General features: G+C 32.9%; 2 protein-coding genes and 1 long non-coding RNA gene across 3 annotated transcripts in view; 2 read left to right on the forward strand and 1 right to left on the reverse strand.

The window, feature by feature from the left end:
• LOC124422751 (junctophilin-1-like) overlaps positions 1 to 6,759 on the forward strand; it is a 33,005-nt gene extending 26,246 nt beyond the window's left edge. Inside the window, exon 11 of the mRNA XM_046959626.1 lies at positions 1,153 to 6,759. Coding sequence (XP_046815582.1) covers positions 1,153 to 1,212 — 60 coding nt within the window. The 3' untranslated portion in view covers positions 1,213 to 6,759. The remainder of the gene's footprint in view (positions 1 to 1,152) is intronic.
• On the reverse strand, positions 903 to 26,301 carry LOC124422753. Its single transcript, XR_006941916.1, has 2 exons — positions 26,025 to 26,301; positions 903 to 1,206 (listed from the first exon to the last, which is right to left on the reverse strand). It is a non-coding gene; the product is annotated as an uncharacterized LOC124422753 (long non-coding RNA).
• LOC124422752 lies at positions 6,839 to 16,731 on the forward strand. The gene is made up of 3 exons (XM_046959627.1): positions 6,839 to 6,970; positions 7,744 to 7,953; positions 12,048 to 16,731. The coding sequence occupies exons 1-3, from the start codon at positions 6,866 to 6,868 to the stop codon at positions 12,132 to 12,134; spliced, it is 402 nt and encodes a 133-aa protein (XP_046815583.1). The 5' UTR covers positions 6,839 to 6,865; the 3' UTR covers positions 12,135 to 16,731.
• Positions 26,302 to 26,303: the final 2 nt, after the last annotated feature.

Genomic DNA, 26,303 nt, shown 5'->3' on the forward strand with positions numbered 1-26,303 from the left:
TATTATTTGCGATTAAACTTCGTTAACGAGTTTCATTTAACATTTAACTTTCTCTCTAGATCATTAGATCTATTGGCAGACACACACACACATTTTTTTATCGACATGGTAAATTTCCTTGGCGCTCCATCATTCGGTTAATTTTTTAGAGAGTTTCTTTTTTTTTTCTTTTTTTGGACGAACATTAACGTAAATAAATAAACGCGTTGGATAGTAAAAATTAGATAGGAAATTACGTAGGTACGCACAATCGAACGACGTAAAAAGATTCCAGAAAATATTAAAGGAACAGATTTTATACGTCGAAGAATACGTTTCACACTGTTACGATCATTTTCGGGAAGCTTTCGTAGAAACAAGGCGAGAGACGCTTTTTCAACTCGTTCAAATATAACTTCGGCGGTCTGCAGATATTAAACAAGATAACAATCGTTCCCTGATACTCTTTACCACGTTTGCTTCTCGAAAAGAAGATTATTACGCATTTATAATGAGCGATCACGAAGAAGTAAATTTTTCTTGAAAATACCAAAGTCAGATCTCGAGGATCGACGTCATCGCTCCAATAATCACAGCATCTGTCATGTTCGCGATGAGAAAATACATTCGATGAAGATGCACGAGATCCAGTCTCAATTCACGCGAGATTAAAATCATGAATTCAATTTTCTACAATAGAATTTTCATTAGCTACGATATATTCAATTTTTTCATAGAAATAAACAAAGAAAAAAATATTGGGACAATTTCGATTTAGGACGATTACTTTTGAAATTAAAATTTCTTATTCACTTTCGTAAAGAAACGATAAACAATTTATTTCGTTGAAGGATCGAATCATCTTTCATACCTCAAATCTTCAATCCTTTTTTCGTCGATTTCTAACACGTCATTTGTCTCTCTCTCTCTCTCTCTCTCTCTCTCTCTCTCTCTCTATCCATCTATCTATCTATCTTTCTCTCCCACTCTTTCTCTCTCACTCCCCTTCTCTCTTTCTCTTAACTCACCTTGTAATCTATTTCAAGCCCTCCCCCACTCGCTCCTTTCCGATCCCAACCCAACTTTCTCTATCTTTTCTTCTATCTGTGGATTTTGTCTGTCTCTGTGTAACCGTATGGCGTTTGGTGCTGTGTTCTGTGCATGCCATCCCAGGACGCAAGCCGGACGGTCCCCGCCTTCGCCGAAGCGTCAAAGAGCCGCGCAACCCTATGAGTATAAGTATTTATATTAATCTGTAGGTATACACAATACTACAGATATGATTTATACGAAGGCACGAAGCTGCCGACGTTTGTCGTTTTTATGCGTTCTTCGAACGAATCTCGAACGATCAGTTCGAAATTGAATCGTAATATCGTGATAACTATCCATCCATTTCTTACACATCTTTATTTTGAAAGCTTGTCCGATATAATTGTAATATATATATATATATATATATATATACTATCGTTCACATTGAACACCATAAGCATAAAGTATACATATATTTATTGATAAAAAAAATGTGAGCTTGATTCGTTCAGTGTCTCATTGTAATCACGGTTTTGATGAAAGGCACCTTCGTTCTGTAGTTTGTCAAGGACAAAAGAAAAAGAGGGAAGAAAAACAATAATCTTGAGTTCGATAACTATATATATAAAGGATCGATTGATCGACCAGAAGACGCTTCGAATGAAGATCTTTCTGATAATGCTTTAAATTAGATGTTTATAAAAGATTGCTTATACGGCTGTTTCTAGACCGAGGCCTTAGCTAAGAGAACTATCTCGCAATATTCTGATTAACGAGAGGTCATTATGGTGGAAAAAGAGAACGCACGTACCTGTTTGTAGTTCGTTATTAGTCATTTATCTTATCAAAGAATAGAAACATGGAGAGAAGGCAAAAAATCGCGTATTTCACGACATGAAAGGACAATTAATTAATTTCGTCCAACGAGAGTATTTTTTCAGAATGTGTGTACGCCTTTTAATGCCTTCTTGTCAAAAAACAAACATATTTTTCTATTAAGAATAATGAGAATATCCGATTGATCTAGACGATCGACGGCTATATCACTTTCGTTGTAGGTTACGATTAAATCGCAAAAAGAAACAGAAACAAAAAGAGTACCTATGTATTTTACTCTCTACCATGAGAATACTGAGAATTGAAGTGTTTATATATACATATATATGTATGTGCTATTTAATGTGTATGTGTGTATATATATATGTATGTATGTATAAATATTGAACACTTCCTTTTGAAGAGGAAACGTAATGAAATACCCTCCAATTTATTTTTCCGCTCGAAAAAGAAAGAACGGAGAGGTCTCAGTCGAGAACTAAATAATATTTTAGAGACTGCTGCCGAGAATATATAACAATAACAACAACAACAATAATAATAATAATAACAATAACAATAATAATAATAATAATAATAATAACAATAATAATAATAATAACAATAATAATAACAATAATAATAATAATAATAATAATAATAATAATAATAATATGAAAGATGTTAAACGAATATAAACGAGTGTCTGTATTTTATGTCTATATGAATGTAATAACATATTAAATAGTTTTACGGAAGAAGTTAAATCGAAACATTTACAGAGTATTACAGGGCCATAATTCGTTCAATTAGTTCAACTTCATTAAGAGTAATTAATCAAGGTAGAGTTCCATTTTATCATCTTGCCCGTTTATCCTTTTAAACGATAAGTTTAGTAATTTAAAGTAATAAGAGTAAAAAAAAAACGAAAAAAGGAAGGAATAAAAATTGCAAACATTTAAAAGTTCATTGATTATGATGATCGTAATATACTTGTACACACAAAATAAACGAGGAAAGAATTTCGCCGCGAACACAAATAAAAAAATGGGAGATATGTGCATACGTACAGATACGATTGCATTATTCTTACGTCCGTTAATTAAATTAAATTAAATTAAATTAAATTAAATTAAATTAAATTAAGGAGAAAGTTCAAAGGTAAGGAGTAGTGGCGCGCGGTGTGGAGGCGGGGACCAACTTTTTAACCGTACTTTAAATTCTTTTTTCTATCTGTCTGTTTGTCTATCTGTCTCTATTTCTCTCTCTCCCACCCTCCTCTCCCTCTCTCTCTCTCTCTCTCTCTCTCTCTCTCTTTTTTTTACTATACTTCACTCTTCTTTCGACGTTCTGTACGACTTTTTCTCCTGACCTTTACATTACTATTTCGTCGTTCTTCTTGCACGAAAGAAAACCACTTCTAAGACACACGTTCGATCACTTCTCCCATCGTAAAGGCATATTCAATGATCATTGCACTTATCTTGATATCATTGTTATCGTTGAATGATTTCAATCGATAAAATGAAAACGAAAAGGAGAAGACCTCGAATAAATCTCTAACCCTCCACCTCCACGCCGCTTATTTTTCCTGTTTTTTAAATCAGAGACATTATTTTTCTAACGCGTTGCTTTTATTACTATTACTATTACTATTACTACTTTTACTACTATTACTATTACTACTACTACTACTGCTACTGCTACTGCTACCACTACTACTATTGCTATCATTACTGGTACTACTGATACTTCTACTACTACTGTTATTATTATTTCTAATACTACAATGCGTAAAGCAACTCGATGGAATTTATGACGTGCCAACTAACTTTTTTAATAAAACAAAAGGAAAATGATAAAGTACACGAGTAATACGTTTCGACGGATTAATAATGTTGGTCCATTTAACCTGCATTTCACCCTTTTCGAGGAAAATCAAAATATGCGAAGGATAATACAAATTGATTCTCTCATTCTTACACGAACCTTTCATTCCTTCCACCAGGTTTTCTGACACCTGCACGAAATGTTTCTGCGTTTTACTATTACATTTTAATAATCGATCATAATGTTTATCGGTATAATTGTTCATAAGTCACGTTGAACCTTTACAATGCATAAAGAAATAATAATATTCGTTTAGTTCTCATAAATTTATGTTGCACAATGATATATCGAAAAATGAAATAAGAGAAACCGTGCTTCGATGAATTTTTCGAAAAGTAAAAATTGGAAATATAATGGAGCGCGATAAAAATTCAATTTACGATAGATTCAACGTGGCATATCTAACTCGTAAAACAAACACGGTCGTGCCTAAAGAATGTATGCGCATATGACGACGAGTAAGAGAGTAGGTACGATTGATCAAAAGAAAAAAAAAAAAAAAAAAAGAAAACACTCGAATATAAAACAAGAAGACAGAAGAAAAAAAAGAGAACGCGAGGAGAGAAAAATGGAGGAAATTAAAGGAAAAAGTCTTGTAATTTTCAACGATTTTTCAATGTTTTATCTCGTCCGAGGAGTTTGCGAGTTTCCAAAACGGAAAAACTTTGGAAAAGTTTTCCATGTTGATGACGATATAAATGTACGAAGATTTACTCAAGTGCCAAAGTTTCTCTCAAAGTGTCTTCACCTTGTAAAATTAAAAGAGAAAAAACATAGAGTTTTTCACTCGTGCGGGTGACAGAATGTATCTGAAAGAAAGAAAAAAGAAAAAGAAAGATCTTTTCTTTGATTTCGATCGAAGTGATATTTTTAATCATTGCGAGCTGCAGGAAGAATCCAAAGCTAAACACGTCAGCTAAACATTCCAGATCAACATTTCGCGTACCAATTATAAATCGAGATGATAAATTCAGAGAATTCTTATTCATCATGCTCACAACGATGTTACAAAGTGTTGACTCGATGTATTGAATGTATTTATGTATACGATGTGTCAGTTGTTATTAAGTGACAGATTAAAGTATATCGATCGTACGGCGAGAATTTAATTTCATGAAACTTTGAAATCCTAACATCATTAGAAATACGAGATTGTTATCATTTTAATCCAATTTCCGATCCAAATGAGAGAAGATAAGCATAAGCCTGGCTAAGAGAAGGAATAGAATCGAATCGACGATTGTTTTTTATTTGAAAAATAATAAAGCTTATATATTTCCGATCTTTGTGTAAACCTTACGCACGTGCTTCTGAATTGGAAAGCTCTGCATTGTTACGTGATCGTTGTTAGAAGGGATTGTGCCAAAATGTACTTTACGCAAGAAAGTATCATCGGTTAATCGAGCCTTGACTGCGTTCCAAGAAAGTCAAAGAACAATCGGGAGGAGATAAGTCTCTGCTCATGTTTCTCGCAATTAATGTATATCGATTATCAAATTTGTTCTCTCTTCCTTACCTCAAAGTCAAACAAAAATTTCCACAAGAAAGATATAAAATCGTATACGCGCATATTAATCTCGCGTGAGAATCGGTATCGTTTAATGAAAATATGATAGAAAGGTAAACGAGCCACCGGAGAATATAATTTACAAAATAACATAGAGTAATTTATCGTAATAACTTTTTACTCTATGAATATTAATGTATATTACGTTTAGCGTGAAAATATCACGGGATTAAAGCACTGTAGATTAATTAAGCTAATTAGCACCCGCGCCGTTGCACTTTCAATGGCAACGAAATCGTAATTTACCGTTTGGTGATAAAGAGAAAGAAGAAGGGGAAAAAATGACAATAGTTTCGCAAAGTCGAATGAACGTATCTGGCCATAAAAAAAAAGGTTAAAGGCGAGAACGACCGTAAACATTTCTTCTTCTTCTTCTTCTCATTCTTCTTATTATTATTTCTCATCTTAGCTCGAAAGGTACGACTTAATGAATCATGAAAATCGTTATGACTTTATTTGCGTGCCAAAAGCGTGAATCAGCCGATGCGGATTGCAGTTTCGTTTTTATATCCTTCGCAGTACCGATGGTATTTCCGATGGTATTTCCGATGGGAATCGCGACACCCGAGGAAGTTGTAAATTTTATAAAAACGCGAGTAAAGCTTGGATATTTCCGATATTCCCGGCTGATAAATAAACATCGATCCTCGAAGAAATATTTTTAATGTTCGCTGCGTTTGAACGAGCTCGAACTTGAGAATCGTTCCATTAATTAATAAGTACTATAATTGCGACTCGTATAAATGGAGATAAACGTTAGCGATACGTAAATTCACGAAATTAACGAAATATGATGCGTACGAGATCGTTAAACCTAACGAAGTGTGGTAAGAATATTTTCTGAGCAAAGCAGGAAACGTCGTATATGATGAATTTGACGAATTCGAAAGTTGCCAGATAATATTCCAAATATCGAATAATAAAGAAAAGAACAAAAAGTTGTTTATCAGAACTCAAGGGGGGTGGGGGGGGGGGGGTAATAATATTTTAAAATTCGATAAAGAAAAGAAAAAGAAAAGAAAGAAGCTGGCAATCGAAGAGAAGCAAAGAAACGAAACGAACGCGTCGCGACGCGACGAAGTTATTTTGACGCAAAAATAGTGGGGCATCGCTCTATTTCGGTCCGTTGAGCCAGGGCCGATCAGTCTGCGGCCTGGCTTCCCAACCAGGAGGCCGTGGATCCGCATTTTCCAATCGTCTTTTCCGCGCTACGAAAGATTCGTCGTATCTGAATGAGATAAGACAAAGAGTAAGAAAAATCAAAAGTTTGATAACGAAGAGACGAGAAAACAGGGCGGATTTAGGGAGAGGGGAAAAAGAAAAATTAATCATTCGGAAGAACCTCGAAGAAGAATCTTGGTGATGCAGTAATACAAAAGGAAATCAAAAATAAGTAAATAAATAAAAGAAAGACACAAAAGAATAGAAAGAAGAAAAGGATAGAGAGAGAGAGAGAGAGAGAGAGAGAGAGAGAGAGAGAAGTAAAAAAAAAAAAAAGAAAGAACGTTATTTACGTTGTGAAGCTCTATACCTGTGAAGCTTGATTTTGAGAACTTTGCAAAGAGAAGGGGAAAAAAAATGTTTTGGTCCGAGCCCGACGAGGAGGAGGAGGCGCTTCTTTGCAGCCCGGCTCTAATGGCCAGGAGAGCGTCCGAGTCCTGGATCGTCGCGCCCCCTGTCGAGGTACGAAAAGGATCGTATCCCTTCGTCCACCGGCTCGACATTTTCTTATTATTAATCTTCATCTTCTGTCTCATCTATTTTCTTTCGTTTTTGTATACTGACTAAAATTCGCGATTATTTCTTGAGCGAAACGTCAATGGCAGTATTAAATTCACAACGAAGGAAAGAAAATAGGCATCATTGAACGATTTCAATTTTAAAGAACAATGTTTATCTTCATTTTGGTTTTTTTGTTTTTTTCTTTTCTTTTTATATATAATTGAAATGAGTCATCCACTCTAGAAAGGTGAACATATTCTCGGATCGATCAACATTTTTGGACGTTCGGCGATTCTCGGTCAATAAGAGGAATCCGTTTCGAAGGTCAATGGATTGATGATTTTAGCCGGGCTCGGAGTACTCGACCTTGCACAGCCCAATGTTACGTTTATGAGGCCAACTTTGAATTCTGGAATTGTTCCAGACGACCTCTTTTTAACATCCTCAAGTGTTCTTCTTTTTTAACACGTTTAAGTGTCTTGGTTTCTAGAGATCTACCTTCTCATTCGTAACGTAAATAAACAATTGAAAAAGGATACACACACACACACACACACACACACACACACACATACATACATATATAAAAAGCGGAAAGTAAAATGTTTTCTACGACTCTTCAATCAATAATTCTGCCAGATCGTTAGGCATAATAGTATTAAAATTATAATATTCCTGTATACGAGCTTCACCTCTCTCTCTTTTTTTTCCGTTTTTCTTTTCCTTTCCAACAGGCGATGCCGGTCGCAGCAATGACCCTTCAACGAAAAAAGTCACTGCCGGATGTGGCCCAAGGTATTCAATTAACAGCAACAACACCATTATCGAGGGAAGAAGTTAGTGTTCTAAGTAGTATGAGGAGAGAAGAAATCCGTAGGCAGATCGACGAGAGCGAAAGGCTCAGGGCCAATCCTCTTCTCTACCTGGTCAGTCCTCAGGTCAAAGTAAGTATCTTTAATTTTTCCCTTCCCTTTCTTTCCTTTTCTTCTTTGGGATCCCCAGAATATTCCCGTTTGTCAAAGGAACAGGAAAATTCCTTTCTCGAGATCTCGAGAAAATAAAATATATTTTATATATCTTTTAGAAATATTCCAAAGATTTTTTACTTCTCGGTAAAATACTTCAAATTAACAGACACGCAAAGACTTACAGTGACTCAATGACTCACGAAAACATTCAAACACTCGCTGTTACAATTATAAATATTAAAAATATGCATGTTAGGCTTAATTTTTAAAAGTAATATTCCAACTACTATAAAACACAAAATTATTGAGGTTGTGTATATGAAATTTAAAGCAAATCAAAAGACATTGTCACGAAAGTATTTGAAAGGCATTAATTATATGAACTTTATTTGCTATTAATATTTAGTTGAACCTCCTATGACTTAAATAATGGTTTCGAGACGATGTTGTATATTGTGCACTAGTTTCTTAGTTGTTGTAAGTCGGATAGAATTCCGCATCTTGAAAATCTTTTGTTTTAATATACATTTCAAAGTTATATCACAATTTTTTAATGTTTAATCGATTGCGATTCACAAATGTTCGATGGGATTAATGTCTTTGTGGGAGTATAATACATAGGATGTATTGTACAATAACCATTCTTTTATAATTTTGGCCATATGCTTGGGTTCATTGTCTTACTGGAAATAAAAAATTTTCAACAATCCTAATTTCGTAGCACTTTCTTTTAAATTGTTTTCTAAAATATTAAAATATTTATATTTATCTAAAATGCCATCGATAGAAACAAGATTTCCTATATCGTTTACAGCTATAAACTCCCACAACGTTACGGAACCATCGCTACGTTTTACGTACATTTTTAACCTTCAATTCTGATTTGAGTTTCCTCCAAACATAATAACATTCATCAAATCCAAATATATTAGATTTGTTTTTGTCAGAAAGAATAACTTTATCACGGGAAGCATTATCTTTATTTATGTACTCTTTCGGAAATTTTAAACGATCAACTTGATTCGTCTTGTTAATGAATGCTTTCTGTTTTGGAATTCTACACAACGAAAATCATTGTTGGATAAAATCCTGCGACATACAATTCGGGATAGAACGTTTTTAATAGAACGTTTTTAATAGAACGTTGTTAGGAATCATTTCTGTGAATTTTGTAGGCAAAGTATTTGGATCTTTTTTTATTTCGCATATAATAATTCTCTCTTCTCAACTAGTTCATTTCTTTGGTTAATCTATACGGTATTTGTTCACAACTGTTTCTTCATTTTTTAATTTTTTAATAATATAATGCATTGTAGATACAAATTTTCCTACTAATTTGACAATTTATGATTTTCCATCTTAATGCAATTTTAATATTAACTCTCCCTCGCGTTTCCAATTTTTTGGAAACTCAGATTTTTTGGGAACTCATTATCACTATATAAACTAACGTTATTCACAATGAAGAACGAAATTTACTGCAAGATATCATTACTTCCACTAAATCTATCAATGTTTGCAGTTTCTATACAAAAATATTGTTTGAGAGCTTGATCTCTAGACGTTCGAATACATTTATGACTCTGTTTCAATAAATTCTTGAAATGAATGTTTCATGGATTCTATGAACAAATATTATTCGATTTACTTCAAATTTCTTATACATAATCTCGATAGTTGCATCTTATAATAGTTGCAACTTTGAATTTAAGTCTAATATACTTAAATCTAACACTGTACGTACTTATTGGAAATCATAAAACTCCAAAAGCAAAGGCATAATTCTTCTGGAATTTCTCGTTATACCAAAATCTTGGAGAAAATTAAGAAGAAGAAGAAGATTAAAATGCATCATTATGAGCATTGATTCTTATTAAAACCAAATGTTAATTCACTTTTTTGATAATACGCAAGATGCATGACTCCAAGAGAGGCACAATATCGTATACCAATATATAACAAATCAACATAATCTATATCAATATATGCATAATAATTGATATTAATTATACCGACTTATGATGCTTATGTATATTAATACTTGTCAGTGTAAACGTATTCGTACTAAACATCACAAAACATAAGAACGTGACAATTTAGAACATTCAAGGAGGACAAGCAAGTTTAGTTAACCGTAAAATCGACTTTGAGATATAGGAAATCGTTTCTTATCTAAATTATCACATTTCGAATAGTTTTGTAAACAAATGAAAGGCCACGAACTACTTAGAACAAAGAGAGGTAGGGAGAGAAAGTGAGAGAGGAAAAGATGAAAACGTTATTTTACTGAAATCGCTAACCGTGGCCCGATATAAACGGAAATGGCGTAAGAGAATGACGAGTACATAAAAACAAACATAATGAGAAATTATATATCTACATATATATATATATATATATATATATATATATATATATATATATATATATATATATGGATAATAAAAAATGATCATCAATTTAAACGTGTCAGTTGCGCGAAGAATGTTTTTCTAGCATTCGCTATATTTCAATCATAGAATAGGATAAAGAAACAGTAAAAATGTAAAAAAAAGAGAGAGAAAAAAGAAGTAGTAACAGCAATATCATGCTTAAAACTCAGAGTTCTAGAATGGAAATGATGCAAGATTGTGAAAGAAAGAGTAACATTAATTCGATTTCTCGAATGTTTTATGCTTCGATTCCGAATCGGTAAAAGTAAATATATACATGAAAGACCTGTCAAAGGATGTAATTTGTCAATTAACGTCAATTATTCACGTAACCTGATTCAATCCTGTTGCCAAGTTTCAAGAATAATTCTAGTATCAGATCAGGAATGAGTAGGTACTTTAAATTCTTTCGAAGTCAAATCGATCGATTCTATTTTTCGTAAATTTCCTAATTAATATCGAATAATCAAAAACGTTGACTTTAATGTTGACCTTGTTAATTATTTTTTGTTTCCAATAATTCAACCTAAATTATTTATGATCGGGAAAGAACACATTACGAAGTAAAAAAAAAAAAACAAAAATCAAATATCAAAGTACATCCGTTCGTTAAATTCGATTGCGTTGACTACAGGATGTTTACTTCGTTCGTCGTCACTTCCAAGTGTTTTTATTAGTATAGCATTTAACGAGACACACGTAGATCTATAGGCATATAGACTACAAGGCTATCGTCGAACTCGTTCGAGCTAGTGTAAATATAGGCTCGACCGTGCGAATTCTTTCGGGACAATGACGACCTCATTTTTATCCATGAATGTAACAATGGTAATAATAATTAATTATACATACATTTTATTCGCATAAAAGGAAAAAGAAATTGTATTGCGCGCAATATCCGAATGTTTTTTTGAATAAGACAGAATAAAACGGAAAGTAATTAAGCGACGATAAAAACGAAAACATTTCGTCTGGCGTAATTGAGATAGATAAAAAACCGTGCGTACTTTTGTACATATAATGTTTAAGCGGCGAGATAACTTTACGTACAAACAATGATGTGTCACGAATCATCCACGATTCGTTTAAGGACGAAATAAATATTACAAGGCCATACTTATGCATATGCGTATACAGATACGTTTACGTGTATGTTTATTACGTTTATCTTCGCGTTCGTTGACCCTCCTCCAATATTCTGCATTAACGCAAAGTACCGAATCATTTCATAACGTTGCTTTACATGTACTCATTATATATATATATATATATATATATATATATTACACGTTGCGTCTGAAAAGCAATGAGTCATAAAGAGTGTCGTAGTTGGTGGAAGGAATATCCTTGCCATATCGAAACCAAGGCCTGCTTATGCCTCTTTGTTTATCGAGATATAATAACGAGCTGTTCGTATAGAAACGTTAGAAACATTACTCCCGATATTCAGAGTAATATAACATATAACAATATCATATCGCATCATATAATTTCATTAATATTATTAATAATAACGCCGAGGAAATTTTGATTTCGATAATCCAAATGATAATGAAATAGTTAAAAATAAAAAAAAAAAAAAAAAAAGAAACTTACGAGATGATCAATCAAATTCATTTGGCATTATACATTTTGCAGGACTGGTTCTCCCGGCAACAGCTGGTAATGCTGGTGCTCTTCATCAACATATCCTTAGCCCTGATGTTCTTCAAGTTGCTGACGTAGCAGCCAGCCAATGATCGGGTTCACGGACTCGTGGTAGACGTGACCTGAGACCTCAGGGTGTCTCGAGACGCCCTGGGTCGTCAAACGTGGCATAAATTTCTCGAGAGAAAGGAAATATCAAGAAAGGATGGTAAGGTATGATGCCACACACCTGACCGTTGAAAACGGCTTTTTCGAACGACCGAGAAAGAGAAACGGAAAGACAGAAGCGAGAGAGGGAGAGAGAGAGAAGAAGAGAAAGGGAACGAGGAAGGAGAATCCCATATTCGTGTCCTTGAAGAGGAACGATTTTGTGAAAAAGTTCCATTCTGGGACCTGCTTCAAACGGAGAAAGGAAGGAAAAACACACACAAAAAAAAGAAATATAAGCAACAAGTTAATGGATGATTTTGCGGTATATAAGATTGTCGTCTAGATGGTTTAAAAAAAAAAAAAAAAGTATGAAAAAAGAGAAAAAAAAATTTTACAAAAACGAAGATAAATAACGATAAGAGAAACAATTTCGGGATTATTATTTTTAAACCCAATAGAAATTTTGAAGACGAGGTCCAGATTTCAAGCGAAACATTGATTGCATATATACATATACATATATATATATATATATATATATATATATATATGTGTATATATATATATATATGTATGTATGTATGTATGTATGTATGTATGTATAAAAAAAAGAAGAAATGGTGAAAGGAGAAATAATAGAGAGAAAAAAAAGTATATTATAATTTAACAGGCGCGCATCACGACTAAAAGGAAATAATCGATTTGATTTAGAAAATGGGTCGTCGACGACCCTTTATCATACCTATTTTTACACCGATATTTTAATAAGACTACTACTACAATTACTTAATATTTACTACAACTACTACTTCTAATTGTAAGAGTAGCTCGAGTCTTGTTTATAGTTAAGCCGAATTAACGCGGCCGAATGATTATGCGCACACGAATTCCTCTTTCGTTAAATTAATTATTATATATACATCGTCGTCTTTTCTTTTTTGTTTTCCTTATCAAACGATCGACCTGAAGGCGAGAATTATTGGCTAGAATTAAATCTCGGTACGATCTTCTGTATGTATGTATGTATGCGTACGTATCAATTTTGAAACATACAATGAATCGATGAGAACGATAGAATTCATTTTAAGGAAGAACGAAATAGACGTTCCTATATTTAACAAAAAAAAAAAAAAGAAAAAAAAAAAAGAAATTGTTTCATCGATCGATGAAAAAAAAAGGAAAAAAGAAAAAAAAAAACAAAAGAAAAGAAAAGAGAATGAAACTATGCCAGTGATTTTGGAAGTTAGCAGAAAAGATTTTATCGAATAAGAAGAATTTTGTCGGGTACATGGAATTAAATTTTGCAGAGTAATTTTTATGAGGGATAAAGGAAAGGATTATTATTATTATCACTAATATTATCAAGAGCGAGGTCTAACAATGAAAAATATTTTTACAGCAAAATGTTCGGAGTTTTTGAGGTAAACGAAGACGATCGAACTGTGAAGAGCTTTCAAAAGGCGTCATATCTTTTTTAAAAAAGGACGTAAATACGAACATGTTTTTTCTATCGCGTAGCTTTGCTAGATATAAACGATCGGTCGTATACGACACGATTGGAGAATGTGTAATTGGAGGATATATAATAGATAATTTAACGAGACGCGTTAAAATTTAGCCGAGACGCGTTTTCACGAGTTTAGAAATTTTTTGTAAAAATAGAAAAAGAAGAGAACGAAGAAGAGAACACGTCACGAGCTATTTGTAACTTTTTTCGTGGCGTCGAGCTAATTCTTAATGGATTGATCTACGGCTCGAATGCATTGATAAAATTCGTGGACGTAGCTTGGGTATATAAAAGCGATCCTGATTTCACGAAGCGTTCGCATAATTTGTACCGTTAAATCGTTGGCGAAACTGGTGAAAGAAAAAGAAAAAGAAAGGAAGAGAAAAGATGAAAAGAAAGAGAGAAAGAGAAATATTATTCAGCTTCTTTTTCCTGATAAAACACACAATTATAGACCGGTACGATTGTCCAACGTAAATTGAACGTATGTAAATCTTTTGAAAACGCGAAACTTCCTAGGCGAAATAGCGTTAAAAATATAAATAGAATTTGTAGCTCGACGATACGCGTATCTAATTATTTACATCTCCGACGGAACGAGAAACGAGAGAAATATGAAAAAGGAAAAGAGAGAAAAAGAGATGTTATTAATTGCTAAGCTGATAGATAGTCGAGCTCAGGTAGGTTTCGTGATTAATATCTCATAGACATGTCCGGCGGATATTCAGATAGTCAAATTCAAAATAGGATTAATTTGTTATCGTGCGGAGCATTTGAGAATTGTACTTGAGTATTCAAGTCGAATTGATGATCTCGATAGAAAAAGAAAAAAGAAAAAAATAAAGAAAGAGAAATGAAAGAAGAATTATCGAGTTCTCTCTATATTAAAGAACAAAAATAAAAATAATTTACGCACCGTAATTTTTTGTAATCAATGATAAATATACTCGAGTTACTTCAAAAGATGCTCCATGCTCTCACAGTGATATTATATAAGAGAAAATGAAGGACAGTAATGTTGTCTCTCTTTTGTATGACATTCGAAATTATTCGAAAATGTCGATTACGGAAATTCCTCCTTCCCATTCTCGAGCGATTGCATTTTTCCAGCCTCGAGCATAGCTGAAATATTTAAAGATACATTTGTAAATAAAAACGAAGGAAGGAAAAAAAATAAAATGTATACCGTATCCGTTCAATCGTGCTCGTACTTTTATCGATCTATCGATCTTTCCACGAAGTGTCTTAAGGAAAATCTTTGTTGGAGCCTTCGACGAATTTAACGAGCATCCTATATGCATAGAAAGAAGAATTTAATATGTGCTAATATGTTGATAAGATCTACATTGGACGACACACAATACATTTTTGTCGACTTTCTTAAAAAAAGAGGAAACACAAAATGAAGAAAGAGAGAGAGAGAACGTGAGAGAAAATAAACAATGCTGAACATATAACAATACAAAAAATGAATAGATATTCGATAGTAATCTCAAGATTAGTATAATTTCGCGAGAATTATCTCGTTTTACCAAGACGAGCACGTAAAACGGAACGTTTTGGAGTTAAGGGAATTTCAATTCGTAAAACATAATAGAATATTTTCGATGGTATAGCTTTTAATGTAAGCGCTAATGAAGTTGTCATTTTTTAAATGAAAAAAAAAAAAAAAGATATAGATGAGAATGAGGAATAAGAAAGGAAAAAAGGAAACATGAAGAAAACAAGATCTTGTTTTTCTTTTTTCCCGAATGCGTCGAGCTCGAATGACTCTTCGAATTTGTTAATCTAACAAAAAAAAACACAAAAAAAAAACACAAAAAAAAAACAAAAAAAGAAAAAAATGTATCTGGGAACACGAGTATTGATAGGGATGCTGAAAGAAAAATAGAAAAAGGGAGTTAACACATGTGCGTGTGTATGTTTGTGAAAATAAGATTACTTAATGAAAGGCGTGTGTATCGATAATTGGAATACGATTTGAAGGATTTTCTGTTTTTCCTTACAAGCCGCATTCATGCATACACACATATACATATTCGTAAATATATATATATATATATATGTGTGTGTATATAAATTTACGTACACACCTACATACTAGCTCAACATCACTCATCTTGTGCCGAATCTTGTATTATGTACATATATATATATACATACATATATATATATAGCTAACAATACCAGAAACAACAGCTATACAATTTTTATCAATGAGAATGCGTATGATGCGTGCATATAGCGTGTGTGTGTGTGAGAGAGAGCGAAAGAGAGAGAGAGAGAGAGAGAGAGAGAGAGAGAGAAATTCAAGAGAAACAAAGAAACCAGAACCATTGTAGTCGTTATATCGTTACTCAGTTTCGTTACAAAAGAGCCATATCACGAATCAAATGAAATTTTACTATTGTATGTACATGTATAGGTTTATCTCGATTGAATATGAAGAAAATTGATTTGGCTATTTACTTGCTATATCAAATCTTTATATATATCTATATATATCTATATATATCTATATATATATATATATATATATCTATTTATATATATATGTATATATATATAATTATATTTATATAAAATATAATATATATACATACACAGACACACATTAAATGCATATGTATATTTTACTTGTTATGACTCTGACTATTATCGCAGTTAGTATATCTCGTTATTATTGTATATTACCATTATTACGATTAATTATTACCATTATTATTGATTATTATGATTATTAATTACCACTATCACCAACAAGGTCATTATCATCATTATCGTGTAAAAGGCGACGGTGGCGAGTATAATTAAAAAGAAAATTTTGGTACTTTGAGATGAAGTAAAAAAAGAGATAGAAGAAAAAAATGACAAATAAACAAATTGATAATTGAAAAAAAAAAAGAAACAAAACGGGAATAAAAATAACGAAACATAAAACGCGAATAGGACCGAATGGTCCACTGACAATTGTTGATTTGCAAGAGCAGTGATTCAATAAACTTGTATCATGACTGATCCGTTGCGTTCGCTCATTGATCCGTGCACGATCAAGACGAAAGGAAAAAAATCAAGGTTGAAAGATAAAGTCTCGCGTTTCGCATGACGAAACGTAGACTTAATTGCAACAACTTTGATTAGATGCGCGCGCGTTGACAAACACCGCTTAAGTTTCGAACAGAGGAAATCACAATTGAATCGATTTCCAAAGGCGTTTGTTTCGTTTCTAATTTCCTTTTCGTCTTAAACGTAACACGTTTACTCGTAATTATAAATGCGTAACAAGAAACTTGCTACAGGAGGATGTACTTGCCAAAAAAAAAAAAAAAAAAAAAGAAAAAAGAAAGAAAACAAAGAAGAACGAATTAATGAAACGTAACAAATAGAGAGGAAACAAAAGAGATATCTTTTTTGTTTTATACAATCAATTTCTTCACACTTTGCGTCACTCTTGAGTACAAAAAAAATTCATTATTTAAAATGATCCGGTCTACGTCTATTAAGAGTGAATAATGTGATATAAGATCATAAATAAAATTGACTAAATTAAACAATAATGAATTTAACGAAACAATATTGAATAAGATTTTCAATTGATTTGCACATATTTCAAAACATTTGATTCGATGAATGAATATGATAATTAACAGCATTTAAGTATAAAAAAAAAAATTAATTTTCAACCAGACGTCTTTTGTCAGCCAAACTCTATGCTTTTTCGCATTTGACGTCTACGCGTATATGTATTTATATACGTATAAATGTATGTACACATTAATGATCAAATGTTTATTATCGACAGCTTAAAATCTCGAAGAAACGCGTAAGTATTGCGTTATCTGAAAGTCTCTCGCGGATAAAAAAGAAAAAAAGCAAATTGAGAGAGAGAGAGAGAGAGAGAGAGAGAGAGAGAGAGAAAGAAGAGAAAGAAAGATGAAAAATATCTCGAAAGCTATTATCTTTTAATCGCTACAATATGTTGCTCGACGAGAGATAATGCTATGTGATGAAAGAAAAAATATATTCTAATTTTAGTCGATGAGTATAATGCTTGAGGACAAACGGTGACATTAATTTGTTATTGGCGAGGTGCAATAATTATAACAGTGCACGTAGATAGCTAGTCTTTCAAAAGAAGAATAAAAGAGAGAGGGAGAGAGAGAGAGAGAGAGAGAGAGAGAGAGAGAGTGAGAGAGAGAGGAAGGGAGGGAGATCAAGCAAGTAATTCAACATCTGCACGTTATCGGAAACTCCTTTGATTTATTATCGTTGAAAATCGTTGTTGTCTACTGTACTCCAAAGATTTCTTATTTTTTCACAGAGTTTTCACATTATTTACCATGCCATTTATACCCACACCCATATTTTCCATTTAAAAATAAAATCTCTTGTATTATTAATCTTGTTCATTTGTCAAAGGTTTGTCAAAACAACGAAAAAAATCTCTTTATTTATATTAAAAGAGAAAAAAAAAAAGAAGGAAGTAGTCACGAGCTCGTTACGATTATAATTTACTAAATGCAAACGTAATAATATCATAGAACATAGAAGAAGAGTTTTCTCTGGTCTTACGTATCCCGGTAAGTCTGCTCTATTCTCAGATTCGTCTTTCGATCCAAAAATACACACACATACCCACGAACATATTGAATATATAAACTCTTCTCTAGGCCTTCTATTTCTCTTCTGTGAGATCGACATTCTGCAATTCGTAATAGTATGCTTTTCCTTGAGAATGATTCGTTGATTAACGACCACATGCTTTATCTAATTTCCTTTTTTTTTATTTCCATGTTTCTCAATTATTTAACTTTATCGCGTAACATACACTTCATCTTGACAGATAAACGAATAGGCTACGGGTATATATATATATATATATATATATATATATATATATATATATATATATTCAGATATGTATGTATTTGGGAGTTCTTTTAAACGCCTCTCAAATTTTTAAGGTCGAACATCACGACGACGAATAGTTCTTCCTCTTATCACGGTATACATCGATTGACAAGATTCATCGTCTGTCTCCTTTTATCTCGTTAAAAGTCATGACAAAGAAAATCACGTTTCAAAGCCGAATGTCAAGGACGTCTTTGAACATGCAGGGTCAGAGACAGAGAAAGAGAAAGATAGCTAGATAAAAAGTAAAATTTAATCAAATCTTCTACGATAAAATTGATTTTAATGTCAGGTTCAAATCGAGTTTAGTCACGATCAAAAGAAAGATCGTTTAAAGTCGATGACATTAGCCTTTATCAAATTTCATTCGTAAACGTAAAATTATTGTTATATCTGGAGAATTATTCCATAATAAAAAAAAAAAAAAAAAAAAAAAGAAAAAAAAAAGAATAATAATAATAATAACATTAATAACAATAATAAAAACATGTTGCGTGTAACGCGATGCAATTTATTATCGGTATTATTTATCCGCCTGCAATAAATTCACTACCATGGAAATCATTCTTAGGATGTCGTCGAAATTATATAAAAAAGAATGATAAAAGGAACGGCCGATAACCCAAGTTCTTCTGAGTGTGTGTGTGTGTGTGTGTGTGTATATGGGTATATGTATGTATGTACCGTAAGTATATATGTATGTATGCGAACGCGAGCGTGTATAGAACGTCGATTCCTAATGCCTTTACCACATAGGCGTAAGGGGAGAATGTAAATAACGGATCGCGAAATCGAACTGTTAGATATTTCATGTCTCGATTTCACGATATATCGACTTTGGAATTATTTAAACGTGACGGTTTTATATTCATTGTGGTGAGATTGCTAGAAAGGTAACCGTTAGACGTTTTCGAACCTAACGGAATTAAGGAGTATATCGTTTCGGAGAGAGGATTAAATCATAAAATTCGCAAAATTTTAGAATGGATCTAATCCAAAAAGAGATGAAAAAATCTTGTTGTAATGAAGTTTAAATGAAAAAATGAATGTTTAATTAACGTACATACTTATACAACATTTTACTTCTTCAACAAAGAAGAATAACTGTGTAAGTACTCAATGAACTACTCAATCGAGTATTGGATATTAAAAATTAACAAAATAAAAATCAATTTCAATCAAAATAAATCTACTCGATTAAGTCTAATCCATAGATATTATTTGAATACATATTAATCGTAACAATATATTAAAAAAAGGATCAAGTAATTATCTTAGAAAGATCGCGTAATATCGATCATTAAAAAAAGATAATATTGTGCATGCAAATAATGCGAATACAGAAAAAGTATGGATTGTAGTTCGGATTGCAAGAGGAAGAGAGAGAGAGAAAAAAAAAAGGAAAAGAAAAGAGAAAAAAATAGAAAAAAGAAAAAAGCGTAAAATCGTTTTAACGACTGGAAGGCAATTTTATTCGATCAATTAAGGCATTACGCCATTGGTCCCTGTTGTACCGTACTGAACTATACATATTACTACACGAGAGGCACGCACAACGTGCACGTGCGTGAGCTGACCTCGCTTTGTCCACGCACCTCCCGCATGTTCCTTGAGCGAATCGCGTATTGCACACAGTTCAGAGTGTCGAGAGGGAGAGACGAAGAAAAGTGAGATAGAGATAGAGAGACCTTCGTTGAGATATATACATACGTAAGTATATCAAACAGATATACATTCTGAGTTCCACGTGCCCGCGAACCTCGCTTTCGTTTCTATCATGACGTAGAAAACGCTCTCTCTTCTCTCTAATTCATGGCCTCACTATTACTCCCTCTCTCTCCCCCTCTATTTCTTTCTCTCTTTATCTCTTATATCGAATTTAATCGTATTCGATCGTGCTCGAGTGACTCGTGTGCAAAAAAACGTAGAAAATCCAACGCGTTCGCGTGCATTTCTCTTATATCGGTCCGATCGATTCTTTCATGAAGGAAGAAATAAAAATATCCCTTTAACAAATGCTAGAAGCTCCCTCAATGTTCTAATGCTACTAACTCGACGATTCATGAAGCCTAATGTTATCGTAATTTTCTTTTTAAGAGGCTTGTATATCCGTCTCGTATAATCTCATTATTCTTTATCTCTTTACGTATATACACGTAAGATTATTCCAATCTGTTGTGTTATCGTTTCAATTGGATGTCGATCCTAAGGATAAATAATTAAAATTTTTAATTAAAATGATTTCTATATTTTTTTCCTCCTTTCATCATATACATATATATATATATATATATATATATATATATATATATATATCTTTATTGTACATAAATGTATACCTAAGCGATTTAGTTTGATGTTATAACATATATGGATGTATCAATTCATTAATACACCATATAGAGATGTAACATCAAAAGTGTTTCGAGTGCTCAGGAAAGAAAGATCCTTAGAGTGCGATTATTGATCAAGGTTCTCAATGAATGGATTTTCACGAGGGGGAAAACGATGATCGTTAATGATCTCCAACCGAGCTAATATATCCTAGGGCAAATTGGCTAAAGTGGTATGACCCCAAGTATATCTAATTTTCATTTGTCATGAATTGAAGTTATCTATATTAAAGCGTTGCTTCGTCGACGTTAAATTTACGTCGATGAAGAAACGATTATCGATTCGACGATTAAAATAAAAAGAAAGAGAAAATAAAAATGACAAAGGTATTATTATTTTATTAGGATTAAATCGTATCTTATTATTAAATCATTTCTTTCATTCATCAAGGAGACCTCGAGGAGCCCGTAGAAGACGGAAAAGACTATCTACTATTTATCATTTCTGATACCCCGTTGACACCTGACGTATGACATACTGAAAATCTTAGTGACGTCATCGGTCATTAGAAAATCGTCGCCATGACTCATTGTGATAACCATTTTTCTTTCTCTCTTTTTTGCTTTATCTCACGAGTAATATTCTCATAATGTCGTACAATTCCTACGAGAATTTTACGAGAAATTTAACGAGCTGCTTTACCGTTAGATATACGAAAAGCTTCTATCACATATACATATGTGTGTACACACATATATATATATATATATACACATTTTATTCGTGTTTTTGATCACTCGACTTCGAATTCGTCACGCGAATGGCTTAATATTAATTAACATACTGAAAACGTTAGCAGTAACATTCGAACATCGTTTTTGATCATTTAACCGCAAAATACCATTACCGTAATAAAATGTCGCAGGTATGTTTACTCGTGCTCACTCACACATACACGCATAAATGATTTACGTTCTAGCATCGTCGTAAACGGGGAAAAGTCATTCGAAAATATTTTTTAACAATGCCATCTACGTACAATAATAAATACGTCGTATGTATATATATATATATATATATATATATATATATATATATATATGTATGTATGTATGCGAGGTGAATTCATTGTAATATTTAAAATTCACAACGCATCGTTTTCACAGACAATTGATCGATAATTCATTCTACGCATGATACGTAAGTACATACATATTTGTACAAGAGAAAAATATTTTTTAAATATATCGTTCCTTTCGATGAGAACGAAGAACGGTTTCCTTTATAAATTTTCTGTATCTTTCTCTAAAACCACTGATATCAAGTTGTAAATACCGAGAAGAGAGAAAGAAAAAAATACGGTGAAAAAAAAGAAATGTCGATTGATTCATTCGTCTTTCTTTCTCTATCTTTCGCAGATATGTATGTGTTAAATCGTGTTCCATCGTCTGTTTATTCATCACGAGCATCGAACGAAACGCGAAAAATAAGATTGTCGAAAGGAGAAAAGCAATATCGAGCTAGGATATTGAATTTTTATTTCTTTTTCAATGACACCAATGCGACGAAGTAAGAACAATTCTGTTTGAATCTGAACAGATGATAAATTAAAATACAATAAATCATTCCTCTTTGATAACTATTATATTCTAGTATTAATCGATTTAATGGCATCCTACCTGGAAACATACTAATAGCTATAATAAATCTCTGCTCAAGGCAGTTAATAGCGTTTCTTCTTGATTTCTTGTAACAATTCGCAAAAGATCAATTAAAAAAAGATTACATGTTAATTAGCGCTAACGTTGTTTCTCGACTATGCTGCTATGTGTGAATAACGATAAACGATATGAGGAAAAAAAAGTCGAAAGTATTCAATCTGTGTATAGTGCCTTTCTTTGTTATCTTCAAACAACGTAAAATGTACTGAAATTCGAAAATTCAGTATACACTTTGTAGTTCGATATTTGGTTGATGAAAATAGAAAAAAAAGCTAAAGAAAGAAACAATGAATATTTTTCTTCTTTATTTTCTCATTATCGTCTATCGTTTTAATTTTAATATAAGCGTACACGTTATATGAGTAACCTATATTCCGTAAGAGAAAAAAAAAAAATACCGAAAAGTTCAAAGAGAATATATATACATATGAGAGTTTGTATGTTACACGTATACGTATATACGTTAAGACGCAAAAAGTATATTTTTTTGTAAAATATTTTTATCATCGCGATGTTAGTCGTCGCAGACAAAACTAATAAACTTGTTTTGATTATTCGTTCTCGCGTTCTCTTATCTTAAATTTTAACAAGAGCGATGACATCGGATAAGTCGTTACAATTCTCAATTCGAACGTCGGAATCGCACGAGGAACGTTTTGATTATCTCAATTGTGATATCGCGACGCAATTTCGCGAGAGCGTCTTTTCGTTCGTTCACCGTACTAAGTGTCAACGCAGCATGATGTAATCAAGTAGGACGTTAACGAATTCCGCATTAACTTATATTTGCTTGCCATAATATAGGTCTGTTTATTTTCTTGACGAGAAATCTCATTTCAAGGTGATCATGATCGATCGATCATAAAAACGAGGTATAAAAAAAGCAAAATAGTGGAAAGAGAAACATCGAAAGCGGCCGATTACTTCGGTTTAAGTTTCAGAATTTTTTTTTGGAGCACTCTCTCTCTCTCTCTCTCTCTCTCTCTCTTCCTTTCTGTTTCGAAAATATCGTCTCTCGTCGTATGGTAAACAAATGTGGCGAGTTTCGTATCCCCATCGTGAATGCGTAACGGAAATACTTCGTGGGTTTATTAAAATTATCCTAGACCGTTTTTCCAAATAAATTTTACGATTAGTATCGTCTATTTTGAATATCACCAAAGTGCTGCGCAAATATCACGTGCACGATTCGTATAAAAATATCAAGGGTAAACGAGTTAATAAATTTTTTCGGTAGAACGATTTACGAAACGATAATGCGCGTCAAGTCCAACGAAACAACGATTGGCGAAATAAACTACAATAATGTGCGACGTTGAAAATTTTCCGAGAACTTGGCACGACTTATCGGAAGAAGGTGTTAGTTTGTTAAAAATTCAATGACTCATACACGTAGAAATCTATTTTACATCTATTAAGACATATTTTCGGTCGAGCATCGTTACATCATTTAAATGAAAAAAAGAAAAAGAAGAGTGTAGAAGATATAATGTATCATTCAGCATACGTAAAACTGAAAAGGAAGCGAATGATTTTTAACAAAGTCCAGCGTTTTATTGTTTCCAAGGCTTAATTGAGAAAGTGATCGATAAAATAGAGCCGTGAGGGGCCAGAGGGAGGACAGAAGAAACAACCAGACCTTGCGTACTTTACATTTTCGTGCTACTTAAATCGAAACTTGCCCCCTCCTCCCACCCAGCCATTAGTTCATCAACTATTCACACGTCTTCCTACCTACGATATAACCTTCGTACGTGTAAGACAAAAACGAAGCTACGCCCAGTGAACGGAACGTTGACACAAGACGTTACCTCTCCGCGCATGCGCAAGATGGCAGCACTCCTGCACGTCTAACCGCTTTTCAACTGGACTGCCTGGTGTATCTACCCCCGTCATATTTCTCCCTTCTTTTCCTCAAACATCTATACTACAAGGTACATTTTAATTTACAAGCGATTAGATAACGATATTCTTATGGACTATTTTCTTTTATGCAAACAATAATATGAGAATTAAATACTTAAAATAGCTATAATCATATTTTATATGATCTCATAATTCACTGTTACTCATACTTTTTGGATTTTAGTAAAACACTGAGAGAAAACATTCTTTTTACCTTTAAAAAGAATGTTTTCTCTCTAATAAGGATTAGAGAGTTTATTTACGAATCAGAATCGAGCTATACGATACTTATGACCACATGTAAAAGGAATTTGTTACCTTCATATTATTGGCTCAGATATGGTATATTTCGCAAAAAGTAAAACAGAGATACTATTGTGCTGTGATGAATCGTAGAATCGAAGCATCAGGCGCGAAAACGGTCGAGTACAGCGTCCCTGATGGCGAAGTCTGGCCAATCAGAAACGTGCATTAATGTCGAAAAATTCTTCATACTCGACATATCTACGACCATATATATATATATATGTATATATACTGTAAGGATGCATTTGCATACGATCATTCGGTCGAACGAACGATCGAAATTTTGTTTGTTTCAAAACAATCTATGAACAGCGGAAAAGAAAAAGTTTTGCAGTAACAAAACGAGATGAAAATTACATAAGATGATAATACCATCGATATTACTAATTCCACGTGAATTTCTATAAAATAGAATGTTGACTAAAGACGAAACTGAATTAGTGACGTTGAATTAATGGCGTCCATTAGTATCCACCCGTCTAAAAGGAATGGTCCGAACGTCTTTAATATCTATTATTGGTGTAACAAGAATTTTGTAAAAATAATTCCAAAATTTTATCGTCGTGTCAAAAAGATCATTAATTTCCTTCTTATAAATACTTCATTATCTCTCTTTAATATAGAAAATAAAAATTTATCAAATATTACACATTCGTTTATAGCCTCGTCATGTCGAAAGTAAGAAAGAACTTATATGAAAGGAATGACAAAAAAAAATCATTGTCTAGATTGATAAACATGAATGTTATTTTTCGAAGGAAAGGCACAATATAATTATGTCGATAAGTGTATAAGACCGATGGCCCTACAATAACCCCTTTTCTCTTTCGCTATATATTAAAAGAAAAATATATATATATATATATATATATATATATATACATATATATATTATGGTAGATAAGATAGAATAAAAAGGATCGATACATCGTTCAAACAAGTTTAGACCTGACGAGGTAGAGGAACACACGTTACGAAAAACGTTTCGAAAAAATCGATTAGAGTCACTCGAAGTCGAGAAAATTAATTTCAATAAAAGAAGAAGGTTAATCCGTTCTCATATAAAAATATAATATGTATATATATATATATATATCGAAATCCATGCGATTAATACAAGTAAAATATTATCACCGTTATTTTTAATCTCTTATTGGTCGAATCACAGACATCATCCATCTTCGTTCTATATATTTTTGTTTTCGTTGTCTGATTCGAGGCGCTGATGTTGAAGATGGCGTTGTCGTCGCGTGTCGTAGTGAGCGCTAGCGACGGAGCAAGTAGGATTGACCAATCGGCGTGCAGGAACGGACCTTCCATTCGCCGTGCCCGTGCGTAATCGCACTGCCGACAAAGAACAGCTGGCGACTCGATGCGTCAGAGGGAAACGCTAACAACGATGATAGTAGCGGT

The sequence above is a fragment of the Vespa crabro genome, chromosome 3 (genome assembly GCF_910589235.1).
Source record: "Vespa crabro chromosome 3, iyVesCrab1.2, whole genome shotgun sequence".
NCBI classification, from domain to species: domain Eukaryota; kingdom Metazoa; phylum Arthropoda; class Insecta; order Hymenoptera; family Vespidae; genus Vespa; species Vespa crabro.